Source organism: Truncatella angustata (assembly GCF_020726525.1).
Source record: "Truncatella angustata strain MPI-SDFR-AT-0073 chromosome Unknown BKA67scaffold_11, whole genome shotgun sequence".
NCBI classification, from domain to species: domain Eukaryota; kingdom Fungi; phylum Ascomycota; class Sordariomycetes; order Amphisphaeriales; family Sporocadaceae; genus Truncatella; species Truncatella angustata.
The window spans coordinates 1,407,031-1,422,271 of NW_025763391.1; the positions used below are offsets into that span (position 1 = coordinate 1,407,031).

Consider the following 15,241-nt stretch of genomic DNA (forward strand, 5'->3'; position numbering starts at 1 on the left):
GAAGCTCGAATTCAATGAACCCACCAACAAGCGTCCAGCCTTAGTTCGCTATCAACACTTTATGTATATATATACATTTACCGAATGGAGAAAAGTATACCTACTCCTCTATTGGAGGGTAACATCAAATTGTCTACTGGTGCAAGGACGAACAGGACATCGCGTACGAAATCTGTAAAACCAGTGCACCGAAACTGGAAACGAGCGAGTCAGACATCGCATTCTCCGGTCCATAAACATGCAGCATTATCACCGCACGGCAACGGTATGGACAGGCGCAAAAGAGCTTGGAGAGCATGTCAGAGGTGCAGGCAAAAGAAGACAAAATGCGATGGAGAATTTCCATGTAAGAGGTGTAAGAATGAAGGTCTCGTATGTACAGCAGGTATAATAAAGAAGACCGAATATAAACGAATACCTATGGGGTGAGTTGTGACCATATATCCCACCAAATAAACAACAGCTGCTAACATTGCCTAAAGTTACGCCGAAGTTTTAGAAAGTACCCAGCTTGCGCTTATTGCTACTGTCCACAAGCTCTATGCTATGGTGCGTAATGGGCAACAATGGGATCTCGCCGAACCTGAGCTCAATGACCGAGGTCAGCCCATTATTCATAACATCGCGACGTTGCTCGGGTCCATTCGATCCAACGCGGACGCAGACTTGCCTCCGCACACAGTGTTTCCGGAAGATGAAGGAGGCTTAGCCAAATTGGCCGCAGAGTTGGAACTACCTCAACAGGATTCGAACATGGTACCGATTAAGTTGGAGACAGATTTTGCATGTAGTCGCACAGAGAGAGCAAGCTCGTCTGAGCTTGATCATTCTGATTCCGGGCAAGACTATCGGAACACAGTGATGAGCAGCCAGAACGTGCAGCCAGACTATCCAGAGAGTTTCACATCGTATAACGATTTCTATACAAACACGGTTCCCACTGAAATGGATCCATCAGCAATGTTTCCAGTACAATCCAATACCAACCCGGCGGCCGTTCCATCATGGAAAATGGCACGGCCTACCCAATGGGCGTTACTCCCCAACAATTTTATACTGTAACAGCATTTTACACTTTGATTCACAAATCTGCAACGTATCAAAGGTCACCGAATCAAGTTCTGTTCTTTGTCATCAACATGGTTTGTTGGGCAAATAGGTATATAGACTGTGAAATCAATCGAGAGAGAAGAGAGAAAGTAAAGACTATCACGCTGCCAACCACTACAAACTTTCCCCAAGTCGAAACTGAAAGCAAAGTCGCGGACAGGGAGGCTCTCAGTACACAAGATCAAACAAACCACACCGTCAATACCGAGGTACTTTGAGATTTGCGCAAGTGTCTTATGCATGATGCTCTGGCGTTCACGTTGTAAGAGTATCCGCGCCGCCCCTTTGCTTTCAGCAAGGAGTTCGCATGACAATCTGCTGTTGAGGACTTTCAACGCGATCTCTAATTCGAGGTGGAATACTCGGCATCAATTCTTTCCACAGGTCCTGCGATGATTCGGATGTTAAGCAGTCATATCGAGCCTCATCTTCATACACGCTAATCAATCGGGTCTGGTGTAGACATGCCACGTTTACAAAAGGGCTTGGATTCCATGAAGACATCATCTGAAGTAAAATGGATACGCCACTTGATCCCATACCTCGTTAACGTCCCAACGCCAGAACGAATGTTGAATGTCACTAACGGGCAAGGGCCAGCGCTCCAAGCGAATATGGGTGTCCAAGTACCTCAGTGGGCGCCAGCTTTTGGTGTCGTCGATGGGCCGTATGCTCGACATCTCGCCAAGTGGCTCATTTCTAACCCCAAGTTTGACGGTATCCGGGCACCGACTCTAGTACAACCTGAAAATACGCGAACCTGGAATTCCGTTAATGCTCGTTTCGGCAGGAACAGTACCGAAAAGGCAGGAGTTGCTCGGAACATGGGCTGAAGGAGTCGTGGGTTAGCTGGCCAGAAACTCCAAGCGCTACCTTATGGCTACTCGCAACCCAGGGGCAAGGCTGGGCCCTGAATCTTGAAACGTGCTTCCGATGGCAAGATGATCAAGTTAGTTTGCGTTATATGTCACAGGGAGGACTTTTCGAGTACTCAAGGCTTCATCAACCAGTGCCGCATAGCACACAAAAACGAGTACGGGAGCCATGAGGAAGCAAGCAGCGATTGCCTGTGGTCATTCTATTGACCGCGACAAAGCTGGCGGTACAGCAGGTGTTCAGCCATCCGTGGTTTATCCAGCGCCCACCCTGACTGGGCCAGCCCATATTTTCGCTCGTGGGGACGCGATGAGCTATTCAGATGCATGCTTCTCTGTTGCCAAGCGCATCGATGATTTGCTGGAGTCGGTGAGAATTGTCAACGCTGTATACTCGGCTAGGATCCAGCAACCACTTATATGTTTCAAGTCCTCGTCGGATGCTCCTAACTTGGCTAAATTGGCCAGGAAGAAGGGCCTCGACATCAGCATTGCTAAATTGGTGCGTGAAGCTAAGACCATAGTCGAGTGGGGTTTAATTTTGTCTTCAGACGACGAGATGGATGATAGGAAGGATGACATCCCAGATGGCGAGATTAACCCTGTTGATTAAGCTTTGGTATTGTCTAGTGACCCATGAGGCAAACGAAGGATCGAGTCGAGGAGTCGTGATTCTTTTAGGCCTGAGGAGAACCAGTGGTGTCTCTTGGGCTGGACAGCTGATAGCTGCTGCTCTACATCGGTGGGCGCGCCCTGGGGTTGCTCATTTAGCTCCTCTAGGGTGATAGTATGGTGATGATCTGGCATAATATGACTCGGCCAGAAAGAATAAGCTTGGGCCCCAACAACAAAGCCAACAGTGAAGCTCTAATCTCAACGTTAAAGCCAGTCTGATAGAGTGTATTCATTCGTTCTTTCAATTATAGATGCTCTCTGTAATGGCTCTGCTCAGTTTCGGCCGACAACTATGGACCGAGACGAGTAGGTTTGCACTATCGCAGTATCGCACCTTCGCAGGATCGCACCTTCGTACCTTCACACCTTCGCATTTTGTAACTTCTTTCGCAACTTCGCGCTTTCGCAACTTTCGCGCCTACCTATTTAGCAACATGCATTGTAAGTTTCTTCGATGCGCCTGGACTCGATTATGGTCAATATAAGGCGAAGATATTCGTGAAGCGCATGATTGTGCATCGCTTCAATGCCACCCCATTAGACGGCTAAACGAAGCCAAGGATCGGTAGCCAACACAGCAACATGTGGAAGAATCCAGATTGTTTCTTCTAGGCGACGGACCTAAAAAGATATACCGCATGTATTCGAGAATGTTGTCTCCCCAAAAGCGCGGTCCCGACGCTTACATTAAACCACAATCCCATTCTACGTTTGTACAGTTGTGGAGCAGTTGGGATTGTTCCTGCATCGCGATATGGTCCTACGGCCAAGAAGATCACGGCGCTTGTGCATTATGTAGTAAAACCTCCGATATGGACATTTCTCATCCAAGTACCCGGATAATGTGTACATTAGGCTGCCGTGCAGTTGACCACGGGGTTTCACAACTATATACTCTTTGAACTAATCCAATATTCTGCATGAAGTCAATCCGAAGCCCTTCTAAATCTGTACTTCCTAGGGCTCGCCTTGCGCTCGTGGATGATCATCAACCGCCAATGTTGCTCAACGGCGCCTGAGGTCCGGTTCAAGCGTGTCGCGATCTCAGACCAGTCCTGCTTTGCCCGGACACAAGCTTTCAGACGCTGTTCTTCATAGCTAGTCCAAGCCTTCCGGGGCCGGCGATGCGCGCCGTGTCCAGTTGAGTCCCGTATTGAGGCACGTATACGATTGTGTCCCACCTTGCGGCTTAGAGGGCTCTGTTCGTTCAGGTGACAGGACCCATAACTGAAGACAGAGATACCGTCAGTTGTCGGTCTGACGTTCCAAGAATCCACTGATCGTCCTGTGACTCCTGAAGCCTCTGTCACCATTTCTCCATCTTCCGAAATCTTCATGCCCATAGCATAGTCTCAGAGGGCCCAAAGACCTATTTTCAACATGGCTGCGGTTTTCTGACGGCTGGATGAGATAGCATGACCACTCAGGAGAGACTCCCATGGAATTTCGTCCTGGCAAGAAAACTGCAATGCCTTTTCAATGTGCTGCAGCAATGTTCTCTTGTCGAAATTGCAGACCGAACAGCATCCTGACGGGAATGGTGTCGATCCTGGATTGCGGGCCAAGCTTGAGCGGCGTGAAGCGCCAACCTCATGCTCAGGGCCAATTGTTTGGTTTGTTGAGCCATATGGGCTTGAATCGAACGGTAACCGATTGCGATGTGTTTTGGAGTCATTGCGAAGTGTGCCATCCCTCAGGCTTTCCCAGCCCGTCGCGAAGCCACTAGTTTCATCTCGAGCCTGCAGGGTGCGACATTTCTGACATGTTCCCCGATGATCGGCAATCGGTATCAGCAAAGTCTTGACGACGAGGCGATCTGGGCTCGTGTATCTCAGAGATATGGCTGGCCGATGCTGGCGATTCGTCACGAGTACTTGTTGCTATGCTGATCGTATCTTCATTAGGAGAGGCTTTTTGATTGCTCTGGGAGCTGGTAGCACTATTTTCGTCGTCTTTTGGAAGAATCCATTCGAAAAAGAAAAGCGGAGTGATCTTGCTCTGAGCGTTTGAACGAGTATGGTCTGATAGGTCTTGTCCACTGTTAGCAAGCAGCACTGTTGCATGACGCCAGACGAACACCACTTACTTCTGTCGACAGCGTCAAAGGATGAGCATTCTGAACGTGCTTCTTCTGGGCGAACTGCCTGGATTTGGCGATCCAACTTCTCTCTCGTTGTCTGATTGGGAGTTTCGGGCCGCGCGGATACGTCATCCGTCATGTTCCTCTTCCAAGACGTGCCTTGGCTACCAATCATCGTGACGCCTAGAAGCTGGTAAGTACACACATACCAACGTACCCGAGAGCTATAAACCGTATTCTTCGATTCATTGATGATCTAAGTCTGATCTAGACAACTACACAATATTGAACTGCATGGAAAAATGATGCCTCTCTAGCTTAAAAATTGAAGGAAGATGGGAAGATAGGAAATGAAACTGACTAAAACATTGCTAGACGCTGTCCTGATATACTGAACCTTTTATTTCTTTTTAGAATTAACATATCCACGTGACCACCAAGCCCGGAGACCTCAATTAATGGGCACAGTATAGTGCTTTAAGTGTCTCTAGCGACCCAAAAGGTCCTAATCACAAAACCCATTTGGGCGGGATACTGTTTCCTTCATTGGTGGCGCCACAGCGGCAATGAACAGTTCCAAATGGCGCTTACAGCAAAGACAGTACGCCTTTATTGGCCGACCTACATTTGCCAGTATTGCGCTGGATATGCTTCACATAGACCTTTTTGGCGGAGAGAGATTATTGGTGCTAATTGTACTTCCTAGCATGAAATGAGTGACAGGCCAAGCACAACGACACTGACGTCTAGTGCTGCTGTAGACCAGGTCTTCCAGCTTTTCAGCACCACTAATCGCCGCCGTCGATGCGGGGGTCAGATATCGAAACGCAATTGTCGCCATTGACAGCCCTCTACATGCAGTTTGAATAAAAGACACAGACATATCCTTTTGACATCAACCTTGCCCGACTTGGAGCGTTTCAATTAAGCACCGTTTGATGACTTGGTGCGTGGTTCCATTTCTCGTAGTTTTGTAATCATCAGGTGCTAGCTGGACTGATGGATTTGCTGTTAGTGGCCTAAGCTCCTCCATTTGTGAGTACGAAATGTAATCGCAATATCCGATTTGGGAACAACTGGGCGAGTATGCCACACGCAGCTTTTGGGTGCAGTGTCGAAATTGCGCGCCGTCTTGCGCTTAATCAAGGTCTCAGAGCTGGATGGATTAGTCACAATCTGGATGTCACATTGCGCATCGATGCGTCGAATCTTGCATGCTTTCGATCGGTTCATGGGGCACCATTTCGCACTAGTCTAACTCTTTGTGATGGAGAAGTCCCGAAGCAGCTTCTGTGGCTCTACCGTCAAGTGGGGGTGGGAGCAATTCTTCTGACCGTTTGTAGACTGTACGGAGATCAGAAATACACTTCAGGTTTTATTCTGACATGGATAGCCTGGTGGATGTCTGTGAGAAGAGTCATTCTGCTTCATTCATACTCCATCTAATCGTTCTGCCATTTGGTCAAAAGAAATTTAATCACTCGATGTTGTCGGCTGCTCTGGAACATATACTTATCAATTGAGCCAGTTCACACGATTGTCAACTTTGGAACACAACGTCCTCCAGGTATGGCTTGCCTCTAAACATTGACTTACTCTAAGACTCTAGAAATGAATCACGCCGAGGATGTCGTCGCTAACCAGGGTCTTCCTGCCGCCCATACAAAAACCTCTTACGCCGTCATAAAAGGCTGTCAGTCCTACATAGAACAGCTAGAAGCTTTCGCGACAGCAGTCGTCCAAGAAAACGATCGGCTACAAAAACAAGTTGACCATCTGTCGAAAGATCTCCAATTTGCAACAAAATCCTGTATGTTGCAGGCTCAGGTCGTGCCCATACAACAGAAACTCATTAACATCTGGGAAAGCCGAAGGCTCAGGTCAGAGAAGTGGAATGTGCGTTCTTCGAAGAAGAGGACAGGGCTACGGTCCGAGGGCAACTCGATACCGCCTGTACACCGGGAAAAAGAGGCTGCCAGTTCATTGATGCTACTGGCAGACTTGGCCGAACAGGAGAGGCGCATAAAGGGCATCAACAGCGAACACCTGCAAGGAGAGGATAATTAAGAGTTTTAGATGTAGGTTAAAGAAGCGGTGCCCTATTGTCAACATTCCCATTATGTCAACGTCTGCTCCAAAGATTTCTCGATCTTTACCGATATAGTTCATATAAAATAGAAAATAAAACCTCCTATAGACAATTCATGAAATGGCCTCTTTCTCCCAAGCAGCATTAGCTGTGTTTATATGGTCACTACAGTGTCTGACCGTGGCCATGAGGCCTTCCACATGATAATGCAACATAGACAACATTGGCGTGATCTGTTTGATAAGTCCTCTGAAATAGGCAGTTTCCTGTCGTAGTCTCCCAATTTCTCGTTGAAGTTCCACAGCGCGATACTCTAGACTGATCGGAGCTTTTGTAGATCGTACATAGTCTGGGGATGTGTCATAAGCAGTAGTCATGCCGCCAAGACTATGGATCTCGATATCGACGAGTGTAGGCATGATCGGCACCTGGGACGATTGAGCCTTCTACTAGACGGCCATTGTGTTCTATCAAGATAGTGTGTCTTTTTCTAATGATATGAAACAATTAGAGACTTGGATAACACGGGAGGCTACTATATGAGTTATCTGGCCTTGAGACTATGGAGAGCTTAAGCTATCATGTGTCTACATTTGAGGCCCAGAGAGACTTATTATAGAAATAGGCTTCATATACGAGGATCTATCCTGTATCGATGGCTATTTCTGGACTTCTAAGAGTAGCATAAATCAGCATTGGGAATGCGAGCATCCGCAAAGGCACAAAAGGATGCTTAAGTCGGACCTGTAAATAGACTTGTCCGATTTGAGAAGCTATTACAATGATCCCATTATGGACTAGGTGTATCTAACCTCAAAAAGATCAAAGCATATCGGAAGACTTGCTATCATCTTCTCTTTCTTTCTATATTCTTTTATTCATCACCCGCAACCCATCATGGCTGTCGCTCAATGGAACAAAAGATTCGACACCATACTAATGGATTTCGGTGGATACTCTGTTCATAGGCCCAGTCCACGGCGACGTCGCTGGCAAAATATGCCCATCATACCCCCATATAAACCGGAAACGACAGGGCCTGTGCCCGGGTACAGTCCACGACAACTAAACAACGAATGTCCAAAGACCGGTGCAGCACAGGCGCTGCCGAAGGTTTCAAACACCAAAGTCCCAGACGAGGTTGTATCTCAGGTACAGACCAAGGTGGACAAGCAGGAAACTCAAATAATACAACTACAACAAGAGTAAGAGACTTGATTTCATCATATAGGTATTCAGAACCATATGATTGACTAAAACTGTTCAGTATCGATATGCTGTAAGTGCAACTAAACTTAGACTATACATTGGCTGTTGTGTAACTTGTCGGATCTCTTCAGTACCCAGACAGTCGACAAAGGGTGAGTACTCAGGCACGAGTCTGGCAGAACAATCTCATTGATATCCGACTGCAGTTTCGAGTGCTTCGATATGAAGCTGGAAGACTGGGTCTCGAGACTTAGACAGTTTATGGGAGAGCACGTCATGGAAGAACAAGAGGCTGTGCTTGATCTTATACTTATGAACATGGACGTATCGGATTTCTTACTTGGAGGATAGCGTTTACCGCCAGCAGCTCATGCCTTATAATCAAATTGAGATCTAACATATCACAAACTACACTGACACATCCCTTGGTGAAATCGTAGCCTCGACGCGAAAGCTCCATAGCTGCTCCTGCTTTGCCCACAGCCGGAGAACAGGATGGTAGACCGCGAAACAATACCCTGTCCAATGACCACTACTAGGTACTTCGTTCGTCTCTCGAAAGACCATCTTCTCATATCGCTCGGCCATGAGCGACTTGCTGTCTTCTGAGAAGACCTGGAGGACCACACGGTTGGCCTGATACAGAGTGGCGAAAGTCCCACACTTGATCACTATCGGGATCTGGCCAGCCCGATCGACAAACGCCTCCACCTGAAATCTGTACCCGCAGTTTTGGTAGACGTCCATCCACATTCGCGTGTTCTGGAAGACCTGCTGGGTCAGGACCCTGGGGTATTTGACTTTCAGCTGGCCATGTGGCGTTGCAAGATCGACGCGAGTGAAGTTGGGCTCAAAGCGTCGCTGATTTGTTTCAGGAGCTGGCATCTGAGGGAATGATGGTGCGGGCGGTGTTATTAAGTCGAATGAAGCTCTTGACTCTCTTGGCGCTAGTTGCATGGACATGCGAGCAGCGGCCCGACGACCACCGATTACTGTGCGAGGAGCGGGCGGAAAGACCCTGGGACGCTGGCTTGGCCTTGCAGCGTTGATGGCAATGGACTGTTCGATGGGACGTGCCTTTTGACCTGCTGAAGTCGAGACATGAACCTAGCAAGTGACAAGGCGTGACCATGTCGTGAAGTTGTTGGAACAGGTGCACGTGACATTCCTCCACCAGGGACGGTGGTTGATTGCAAAGCAATTTCTGAGCCGTTGCTTTGTGTGTTTGTGTGCTTGGAGCCTTGTTGATATGTGCTGTGAATCAGGTATTCAGCCATTTGGTGGTGGTTGACCTTGACGTTTGGCAGCGGCGCAGTACTACTGGTTTCTTGTACGCCATCATGATGGTCTTCTGTTCTGTTCGCAACAGGTCGCTGAGGGGGATCAATTGGTTCGAATTTGATAATGGGTTGGAGAACTGTCGGATTATCACTTGTGACGGGCTCTGGTTGATGCGTGCGTCGGGTAGCCTTTTTACGAATGCCCAGCGTCGTTCGGTTAGCCTTGGATATATGGAGTGGTCGGGATGAGGAATCGGCTGCATTTTGCGCATTACGCCGAGCCAAGCGCTGTGATCGGCGACTAGGAGGGGGATTCATGAGGGACGAATGTAGCGAGACGCGAAAGTGAATGCTATTTCAGTATAGCGGCAACAGGAAACGGATAGTTTGCAGAGGAGAGTATAGGTTGTTATGACAGTTTCTACAATTAATACAGAGGACTGTTGTAGTGAAGGTCTGGTGTGATGCACTGAAAGGAAGAGCCTCAATCTACTAGAGCATAGGATAGCGAATACGGTGCTCGCCTAAGCATGGGATCGCAGGTGTAACGCTCTAAGCGTGAAATGATAGTATAGGTGCTGTCAAGTAGTATATAGAAGTCTAAGAGTACAAAAGAGAATATCGGTGTACAGAGAGTGGGCATATACCCACTAGCCTAGTCACGTGATCACCACTTCCCAAGTTCGGTGATCCACGAGCTCGTCGCCTTAGTGTACGGAGTGCTCTCCGTACACTGTGGACATCTATAGTCATCCATATTGCCACAGTTGTACATGTCAATGCAGTTGTAGAAGAGGTATATTGGGCAGAAGTACGGTTCGATGGAGGTGAAGTCGAAAGTCTATGGTTTTATGTAGTACGACATCTTGAAAGAGTGAACTAATAAACAGAGATACTACGAATCTGTCCGGGAAAAGGCCTATTTAGCTAATCTGGGTTAATGATGGCTCGATGAGCGAGTGGTCCTTTGTAAATGACTGAAACCAGTCATGTTACCAAAGTTATCTGTCGGTTGGTTGGGGGATTTTGGCCGGAAGATGGTCCTAGAAAGTGTCTAGTTGTGTGCCAGGATCGAAGATAATTAGATGGACCCGAAGTTGGTACTGGTATCTAGCTTGGGGACGATTGTCAATACTGGTCTTCTCCCCACCAAAAGATATACCTCGACGATGGCGGCTCCACAGTCTATTGGCATTGTACAGCAAGGCACAAAAGTTGAAACAATGTGGTCCTCGAATGTGGTCGTCTCTTCCATTATTTGCACGTTTCAGTCATCGCAGTTCACCTTCTACGGCATCCTTGGCCAAAATTCTGACCGGTCGTTCGAGCACTGGCAAGTGAGTGATGAACTTTTGTGGATCTACGATACTGGGGCAACGGTGTCGGTTTGGCAAGAAAGTCAACAACGTCCCAATGCTGCCGAGGGGTTTGTAGGGTACGAGATTGAAAACATAATCGGCCACTATGAGTTCGATAATGGACGATTGTTCTACGCGGTAAAATGGAGCGGGTACAACTGCCCCACCTGGGAGTTCGAAGATGACCTGTGCACGCATGATCACCTACTGCTCCACTACTGGATCTCAGTCTTGCGCCAGAACCAATACCATTGATTTGCAAGGAAACTCGAATTGACCATGATGCACTTTCAAAGACTCAGCACAGTCCCGTACACAGTAGCGTTGAATTTTTTGGGATTTCATTACGGTAGATCCTAAATCGGTGGTGTTGTCTATGTAGCAAACATACTGGGAGCTATGTTTAAATACTTACTATCATCACAAAGCATTGAATCATCAAGCACTTTCTTATACAGTCTCACGCTTTGTAGTACAATAGTCTCTTCCTCGACAGCCTCTTCATCACGAGAAGCATCCCACTCACCGTCTAGGATGGCCCTAACTCGGAAGCCAGGCTTTTGTCGTGATTGGGATCTGCTTCCTGTTCGCGCCTTCCCACCTGTCACGATCAACGGTTATCCTGAGTCACACTACCGCTTCTTGCGCTTGGCCTCTGGAGGATGGATTGGGATATCCTTTGAAGACCGCGACCGCATAGTACGCGTGGAACATGCTCCTCAGATGACTATCACCGACTTTGGAGGCCTCGTTGGTATACGTCATCTGAATATCGCACGCTTTCTGGGGCTGTACTTTAACAGAAACTCGACTGATATTGTCTATGAGCACACTGATCTGGACCTCCTTGATATCTGCCCACTCGCTTCCGAGGCGGAAGTTGCGAGCGTGATTGCGCAGGTTTGATTCGTCCCCAGTTTGCCATTCAAACATAACAATACTAACGATTGGTATTACCTTAGGTGCTGTCCGCAATCATGTATCTTCGCTCATTGGCCGTAGACGTTCGTATCTCGAGCATTCGTGTCTCCATGTTCGGTCTTGTCAAGTTAAGTGGGTGTTGCTCTGCCTTATATTTGTTGCAATGGCAAACACGGGCCCCTTTTCTTACTGATGCAATCTAGTTCTCGACTTTCACCATCGACCGACAACCGATATTATCTATAGAAAGAATATGTACCGATTCATGGTGTCCTATGTGGAACAAATGATGAAGGTGTCGAGCCCTCGCGCACATGTCTGGACATATGACGCCGCCGAGTTTCTTGACATTCTCTACGCCAGGGAGTTGCCTCCTTCCAGCGTGAGTCTTCCGGGCGGAGGCAATATCGAATAAAGACTAACCTGCAATAGCACCCGTTCTTATCCAAGTCACGAGGGCCGGCAGCTCTGCGAGGTCCTGCGCAGGTCGTTATGCGTACTTTGATGGCAACGAGACTTAACGATAAAGATTCCTAGGCATGTACATAATGACACAGAATTTGAAACGACCCGGTCTTCGAATCTGGTCATATCTTGAACCAAGGCCAGAGAATCAGAGAAGAAGAGCATCCTTAACTCGCAAAGTCTTAATCGTCATAAACAAGATCTTTGTCATTATCTGTTCCCATCACACAAGTACCAAAAGAAAAAAAACGACATTCGGATAGTGGTGATATCACTGTACTCTACCGCAACCCGGAAAAACTCCGTGAGTTTACAGTGACCCATCATTGCCCATTCCTACAGATTATCCTGCACACAGTAGCCGCATTTGAATCCTGAAGTCCAATCATGAGACTGTCGGTGAAGCCGAGCCCGGTTCCTAAAATGCTCGTTGAAGTTGATCAATCAATTCCGTTATGCCGTTGACATGTTGAGCACTTGCATTCGAGTACTGGCGCAAATGAGAAGGCTGTGCCGCAACCCCTACTACATCCGCTAATCGTGATGACGCGTTGTGACACCACATCAAGTGGTCTGATGTGTATTTGTTTGCGCATTCGTCTAAAGGAGTGACATGTGCGTTCAGCAGTGGCCGTAAAGAGATGGGCGAGCTGAGACTAGGTTTTTCAATCATGCTCTCAGTCGAACCAACTGCGCCCGTAGATGACCAGCCGGTACTAGAGGGAGACTGCGGGCGTTCATGTTGCTGTTGAACCTTCTCCACCTGAGCCTCCAAGGGTAGAGTAGAGTCACGCCTTCCATCAATCGAATCAGAGTACCTAAGTTCCAAGAGAAGTTGTGCTGCCTGCTCGTCCGTACAGGAACTCTCAGTAGTATTTTCCTCGGCGGCCCCAGCCGATGGCCACACAGGCATAAGCCAAAAGCAGCTTTCGCTTTCCCTATACGACATGACGGTCATGGAGTATATGTCGCCGCGGTCCCTTGCCAAATGTCTTGCGGCTGTATTAGAAAGGACAGCCAAGGAGTAGTGCTCCATGGCTGCGATTGTTGTACACCTTTCTCTGTCTTGGGGAGTGGTCATAAATGGATGAGCGGAGAAAAGAAAAAAGAATGGTTTGATGGGCTTTGTAGAACTGGTATGGGGAAACAACTGTGACAGTGGGACGATGGGGCCTCTTTTATAGCCAGGCGCTGTCAGTACTCGGATAGATTTTCTATCCGGCCACTCCGATAGCTACTGCGTCCTTGTCTTGCTGCAAATGCCAGATCAGTCTTGTGGCTCAAGTAGAGCACATCATTTACAGTTGCTCTAATGTAGTTCCCAATTATAACTGCAAGGTGAATCAACTCTTCAAAGATGAAGGAAACCGTCAGTCCATCAGAGCGAAGTCTCGTGAGAATGGTCGCTACATAGGAAGCAAATTGTAGCCAAAATCTCGTGACCAGTAAGGAATCTTTGCGAAGCATTATTCGTTCTGATTGTCATCGTTACAATATGGGAAACACAAGAAGTCATAGTAAGGATGACCACGTCATGTAGAAGCTTGACGACACGGACTTCGGCACAACTGTTTCTCGATTATTGTGAATCATCAGGGGGGGGTACATGGTTTTGCGTGAAGCCGCTAAGTATATAAGGCTGATCGTTTTCTCCCATCTCCAGTCTTCTTCCTGTTTTCAATTCTCAATATATCCTTTCCCTGTTCCTGCATTCCTTGTGTCTGACTTGCCATACCGACACGTCGAAGTCTGGAGAAGTCACGTCACACAGATCAGTTCATGACGACACATCCATTCGAAACGACTTACCTCCAAATCTTTCATCTTCATTTGATAGCAACAATGATCCTCGGCTGGATCCAAAGACTGATGAAAGTGTTGACTTCATCCCACTCTCGCTCTTTAGCTCCCGGAAAGATCTATACGTATTTTTCTGATGCGAGTAACCTGCAAACGATTCTCGACTGCGACTACCCTACACATCCAACAGTAAGCACACCATAAAAAGTTATAATTTCACATCAACTGATATATTCTAGGCAACGATCGAAAATCGACTTGCACAGAAAGTTAATGAGCTTGTTGACGCCGGTATTACCATGTCTCCAGATATCATTTCTGTCGATTACTGCCATGGCCCGCGGGAAGAATTTATAGCCTATACAGTGAAGTCCCGTGCGCTTCTCAGTTCTGTCGAAGAAATTGACCGCCATTGGATCAATGAACTTAGAAAGACTCCTCCTTTCATACTTGTTGTCATCAATGATTTGGATGCTGCGAAAGAGTCTTGCATCGATGGGGAAGATTTGAAATCACTCGCTGGTAGATTAATACTTTCGAGGGCTCGGATCTCTGCTATTCCCGGAGCACAAGACTCTGGCATGTGTCAGGAGTGATACATGGCCCAAGAGCACCAGTGATCGGTGCCGTTGGGGCTCAAACAACAAGCAGGTGTTCATCACCAGAGGTACGGTTCCGCTTTCCAGTCTTCCATGCATAATGATGCAGTCGGGACGAGAACAAATGTAATAAGATAATAAGAGGAGGGAAAAAGGGAAAATAATGTAAGGTGGTAGATTTGCAGTAGCTCGGGTTGGCGTTCTTCGGGCTCAAAAGCCCATAATCGTAGTTAGGGTTCATTGCGATCTACGAGACTGTATCGCTCAGCTAGTTTAGATCGACAGTTCTATCCGCAGACGATTTTGAATGAGGCAACAACTTTTGTCATATGTTGGGTGATAAGTGTCATAGTGGCTCCGTGGCCAAAGTGGCGAGAATAAACGTAGGTACAAATCGCTCAATAAAGTAAGATAATTGGTATGCTACTGTACTGCGGACGAAACAATCATGACGCAAATGCCCGCTGGCCTCAAGTTTCCTACTACTTGGAAGCAGGATCGGAGTTGACGGCTACCTGAGATTCATCAGGCCGAACGGTTCTTTCTCGATTTATTCCGTCTATAAGTGATCAATGTTGTTCTAGAACGTAAACTGGATTTTATGAGTCTGGAATAGGTTTCACTCAAGAAGCTACTTCCGGATCAGAACAAAAAGTGGTCTGTCCGTGCTCAAAGTCAGAAGAGAGGCGAAAAGAGGAAACCAATTTTGAACCTGCCTATGCAGAGAGTATTTCGCTGACTTGGAAATTCAGAACATCTTTCAGCTCTAGGTGTTTCAGC

General features: G+C 47.4%; 11 protein-coding genes across 11 annotated transcripts; 7 read left to right on the plus strand and 4 right to left on the minus strand.

Moving 5' to 3' along the window:
* Window positions 1-267: 267 nt before the first annotated feature.
* Window positions 268-1,062, plus strand: BKA67DRAFT_526760 (uncharacterized protein; the record flags this gene model as incomplete). The annotated part of the gene is made up of 2 exons (XM_046098779.1): window positions 268-425; window positions 483-1,062. The coding sequence occupies 2 exons, from the start codon at window positions 268-270 to the stop codon at window positions 1,060-1,062; spliced, it is 738 nt and encodes a 245-aa protein (XP_045952208.1).
* A 512-nt stretch (window positions 1,063-1,574) lies between these two features.
* BKA67DRAFT_541863 (uncharacterized protein) lies at window positions 1,575-2,598 on the plus strand (the record flags this gene model as incomplete). Its single annotated transcript, XM_046101005.1, has 3 exons — window positions 1,575-1,847; window positions 1,901-2,059; window positions 2,131-2,598. 3 exons carry the CDS (start codon window positions 1,575-1,577, stop codon window positions 2,596-2,598), a joined length of 900 nt encoding a protein of 299 aa, XP_045952209.1.
* A 962-nt stretch (window positions 2,599-3,560) lies between these two features.
* BKA67DRAFT_586221 (uncharacterized protein) lies at window positions 3,561-4,261 on the minus strand. Its single transcript, XM_046104242.1, has one exon. It carries the CDS (start codon window positions 4,001-4,003, stop codon window positions 3,587-3,589), a length of 417 nt encoding a protein of 138 aa, XP_045952210.1. The 5' UTR covers window positions 4,004-4,261; the 3' UTR covers window positions 3,561-3,586.
* A 127-nt stretch (window positions 4,262-4,388) lies between these two features.
* Window positions 4,389-4,915, minus strand: BKA67DRAFT_664715 (uncharacterized protein; the record flags this gene model as incomplete). Its single annotated transcript, XM_046108428.1, has 2 exons — window positions 4,389-4,690; window positions 4,747-4,915. 2 exons carry the CDS (start codon window positions 4,913-4,915, stop codon window positions 4,389-4,391), a joined length of 471 nt encoding a protein of 156 aa, XP_045952211.1.
* Window positions 4,916-6,351: 1,436 nt separating this feature from the next.
* BKA67DRAFT_664716 (uncharacterized protein) lies at window positions 6,352-6,807 on the plus strand (the record flags this gene model as incomplete). Its single annotated transcript, XM_046108429.1, has 1 exon — window positions 6,352-6,807. One exon carries the CDS (start codon window positions 6,352-6,354, stop codon window positions 6,805-6,807), a length of 456 nt encoding a protein of 151 aa, XP_045952212.1.
* Window positions 6,808-7,726: 919 nt separating this feature from the next.
* On the plus strand, window positions 7,727-8,038 carry BKA67DRAFT_670221 (uncharacterized protein; the record flags this gene model as incomplete). The annotated part of the gene is made up of 1 exon (XM_046108669.1): window positions 7,727-8,038. One exon carries the CDS (start codon window positions 7,727-7,729, stop codon window positions 8,036-8,038), a length of 312 nt encoding a protein of 103 aa, XP_045952213.1.
* A 237-nt stretch (window positions 8,039-8,275) lies between these two features.
* BKA67DRAFT_651390 (uncharacterized protein) lies at window positions 8,276-9,636 on the minus strand (the record flags this gene model as incomplete). The annotated part of the gene is made up of 2 exons (XM_046106072.1): window positions 8,276-9,123; window positions 9,168-9,636. The coding sequence occupies 2 exons, from the start codon at window positions 9,634-9,636 to the stop codon at window positions 8,447-8,449; spliced, it is 1,146 nt and encodes a 381-aa protein (XP_045952214.1). The 3' UTR covers window positions 8,276-8,446.
* An 878-nt stretch (window positions 9,637-10,514) lies between these two features.
* On the plus strand, window positions 10,515-10,850 carry BKA67DRAFT_503388 (uncharacterized protein; the record flags this gene model as incomplete). Its single annotated transcript, XM_046097100.1, has 1 exon — window positions 10,515-10,850. A coding segment is annotated over one exon (336 nt), but the record flags the coding sequence as incomplete, so codon positions are not given.
* Window positions 10,851-11,210: 360 nt separating this feature from the next.
* BKA67DRAFT_664720 (uncharacterized protein) lies at window positions 11,211-12,134 on the plus strand (the record flags this gene model as incomplete). The annotated part of the gene is made up of 4 exons (XM_046108430.1): window positions 11,211-11,576; window positions 11,639-11,729; window positions 11,801-11,979; window positions 12,030-12,134. 4 exons carry the CDS (start codon window positions 11,211-11,213, stop codon window positions 12,132-12,134), a joined length of 741 nt encoding a protein of 246 aa, XP_045952216.1.
* Window positions 12,135-12,480: 346 nt separating this feature from the next.
* On the minus strand, window positions 12,481-13,098 carry BKA67DRAFT_664721 (uncharacterized protein; the record flags this gene model as incomplete). Its single annotated transcript, XM_046108431.1, has 1 exon — window positions 12,481-13,098. The coding sequence occupies one exon, from the start codon at window positions 13,096-13,098 to the stop codon at window positions 12,481-12,483; it is 618 nt and encodes a 205-aa protein (XP_045952217.1).
* Window positions 13,099-13,904: 806 nt separating this feature from the next.
* On the plus strand, window positions 13,905-14,458 carry BKA67DRAFT_541869 (uncharacterized protein; the record flags this gene model as incomplete). The annotated part of the gene is made up of 2 exons (XM_046101006.1): window positions 13,905-14,051; window positions 14,102-14,458. The coding sequence occupies 2 exons, from the start codon at window positions 13,905-13,907 to the stop codon at window positions 14,456-14,458; spliced, it is 504 nt and encodes a 167-aa protein (XP_045952218.1).
* Between the last annotated feature and the right edge of the window lie 783 nt (window positions 14,459-15,241).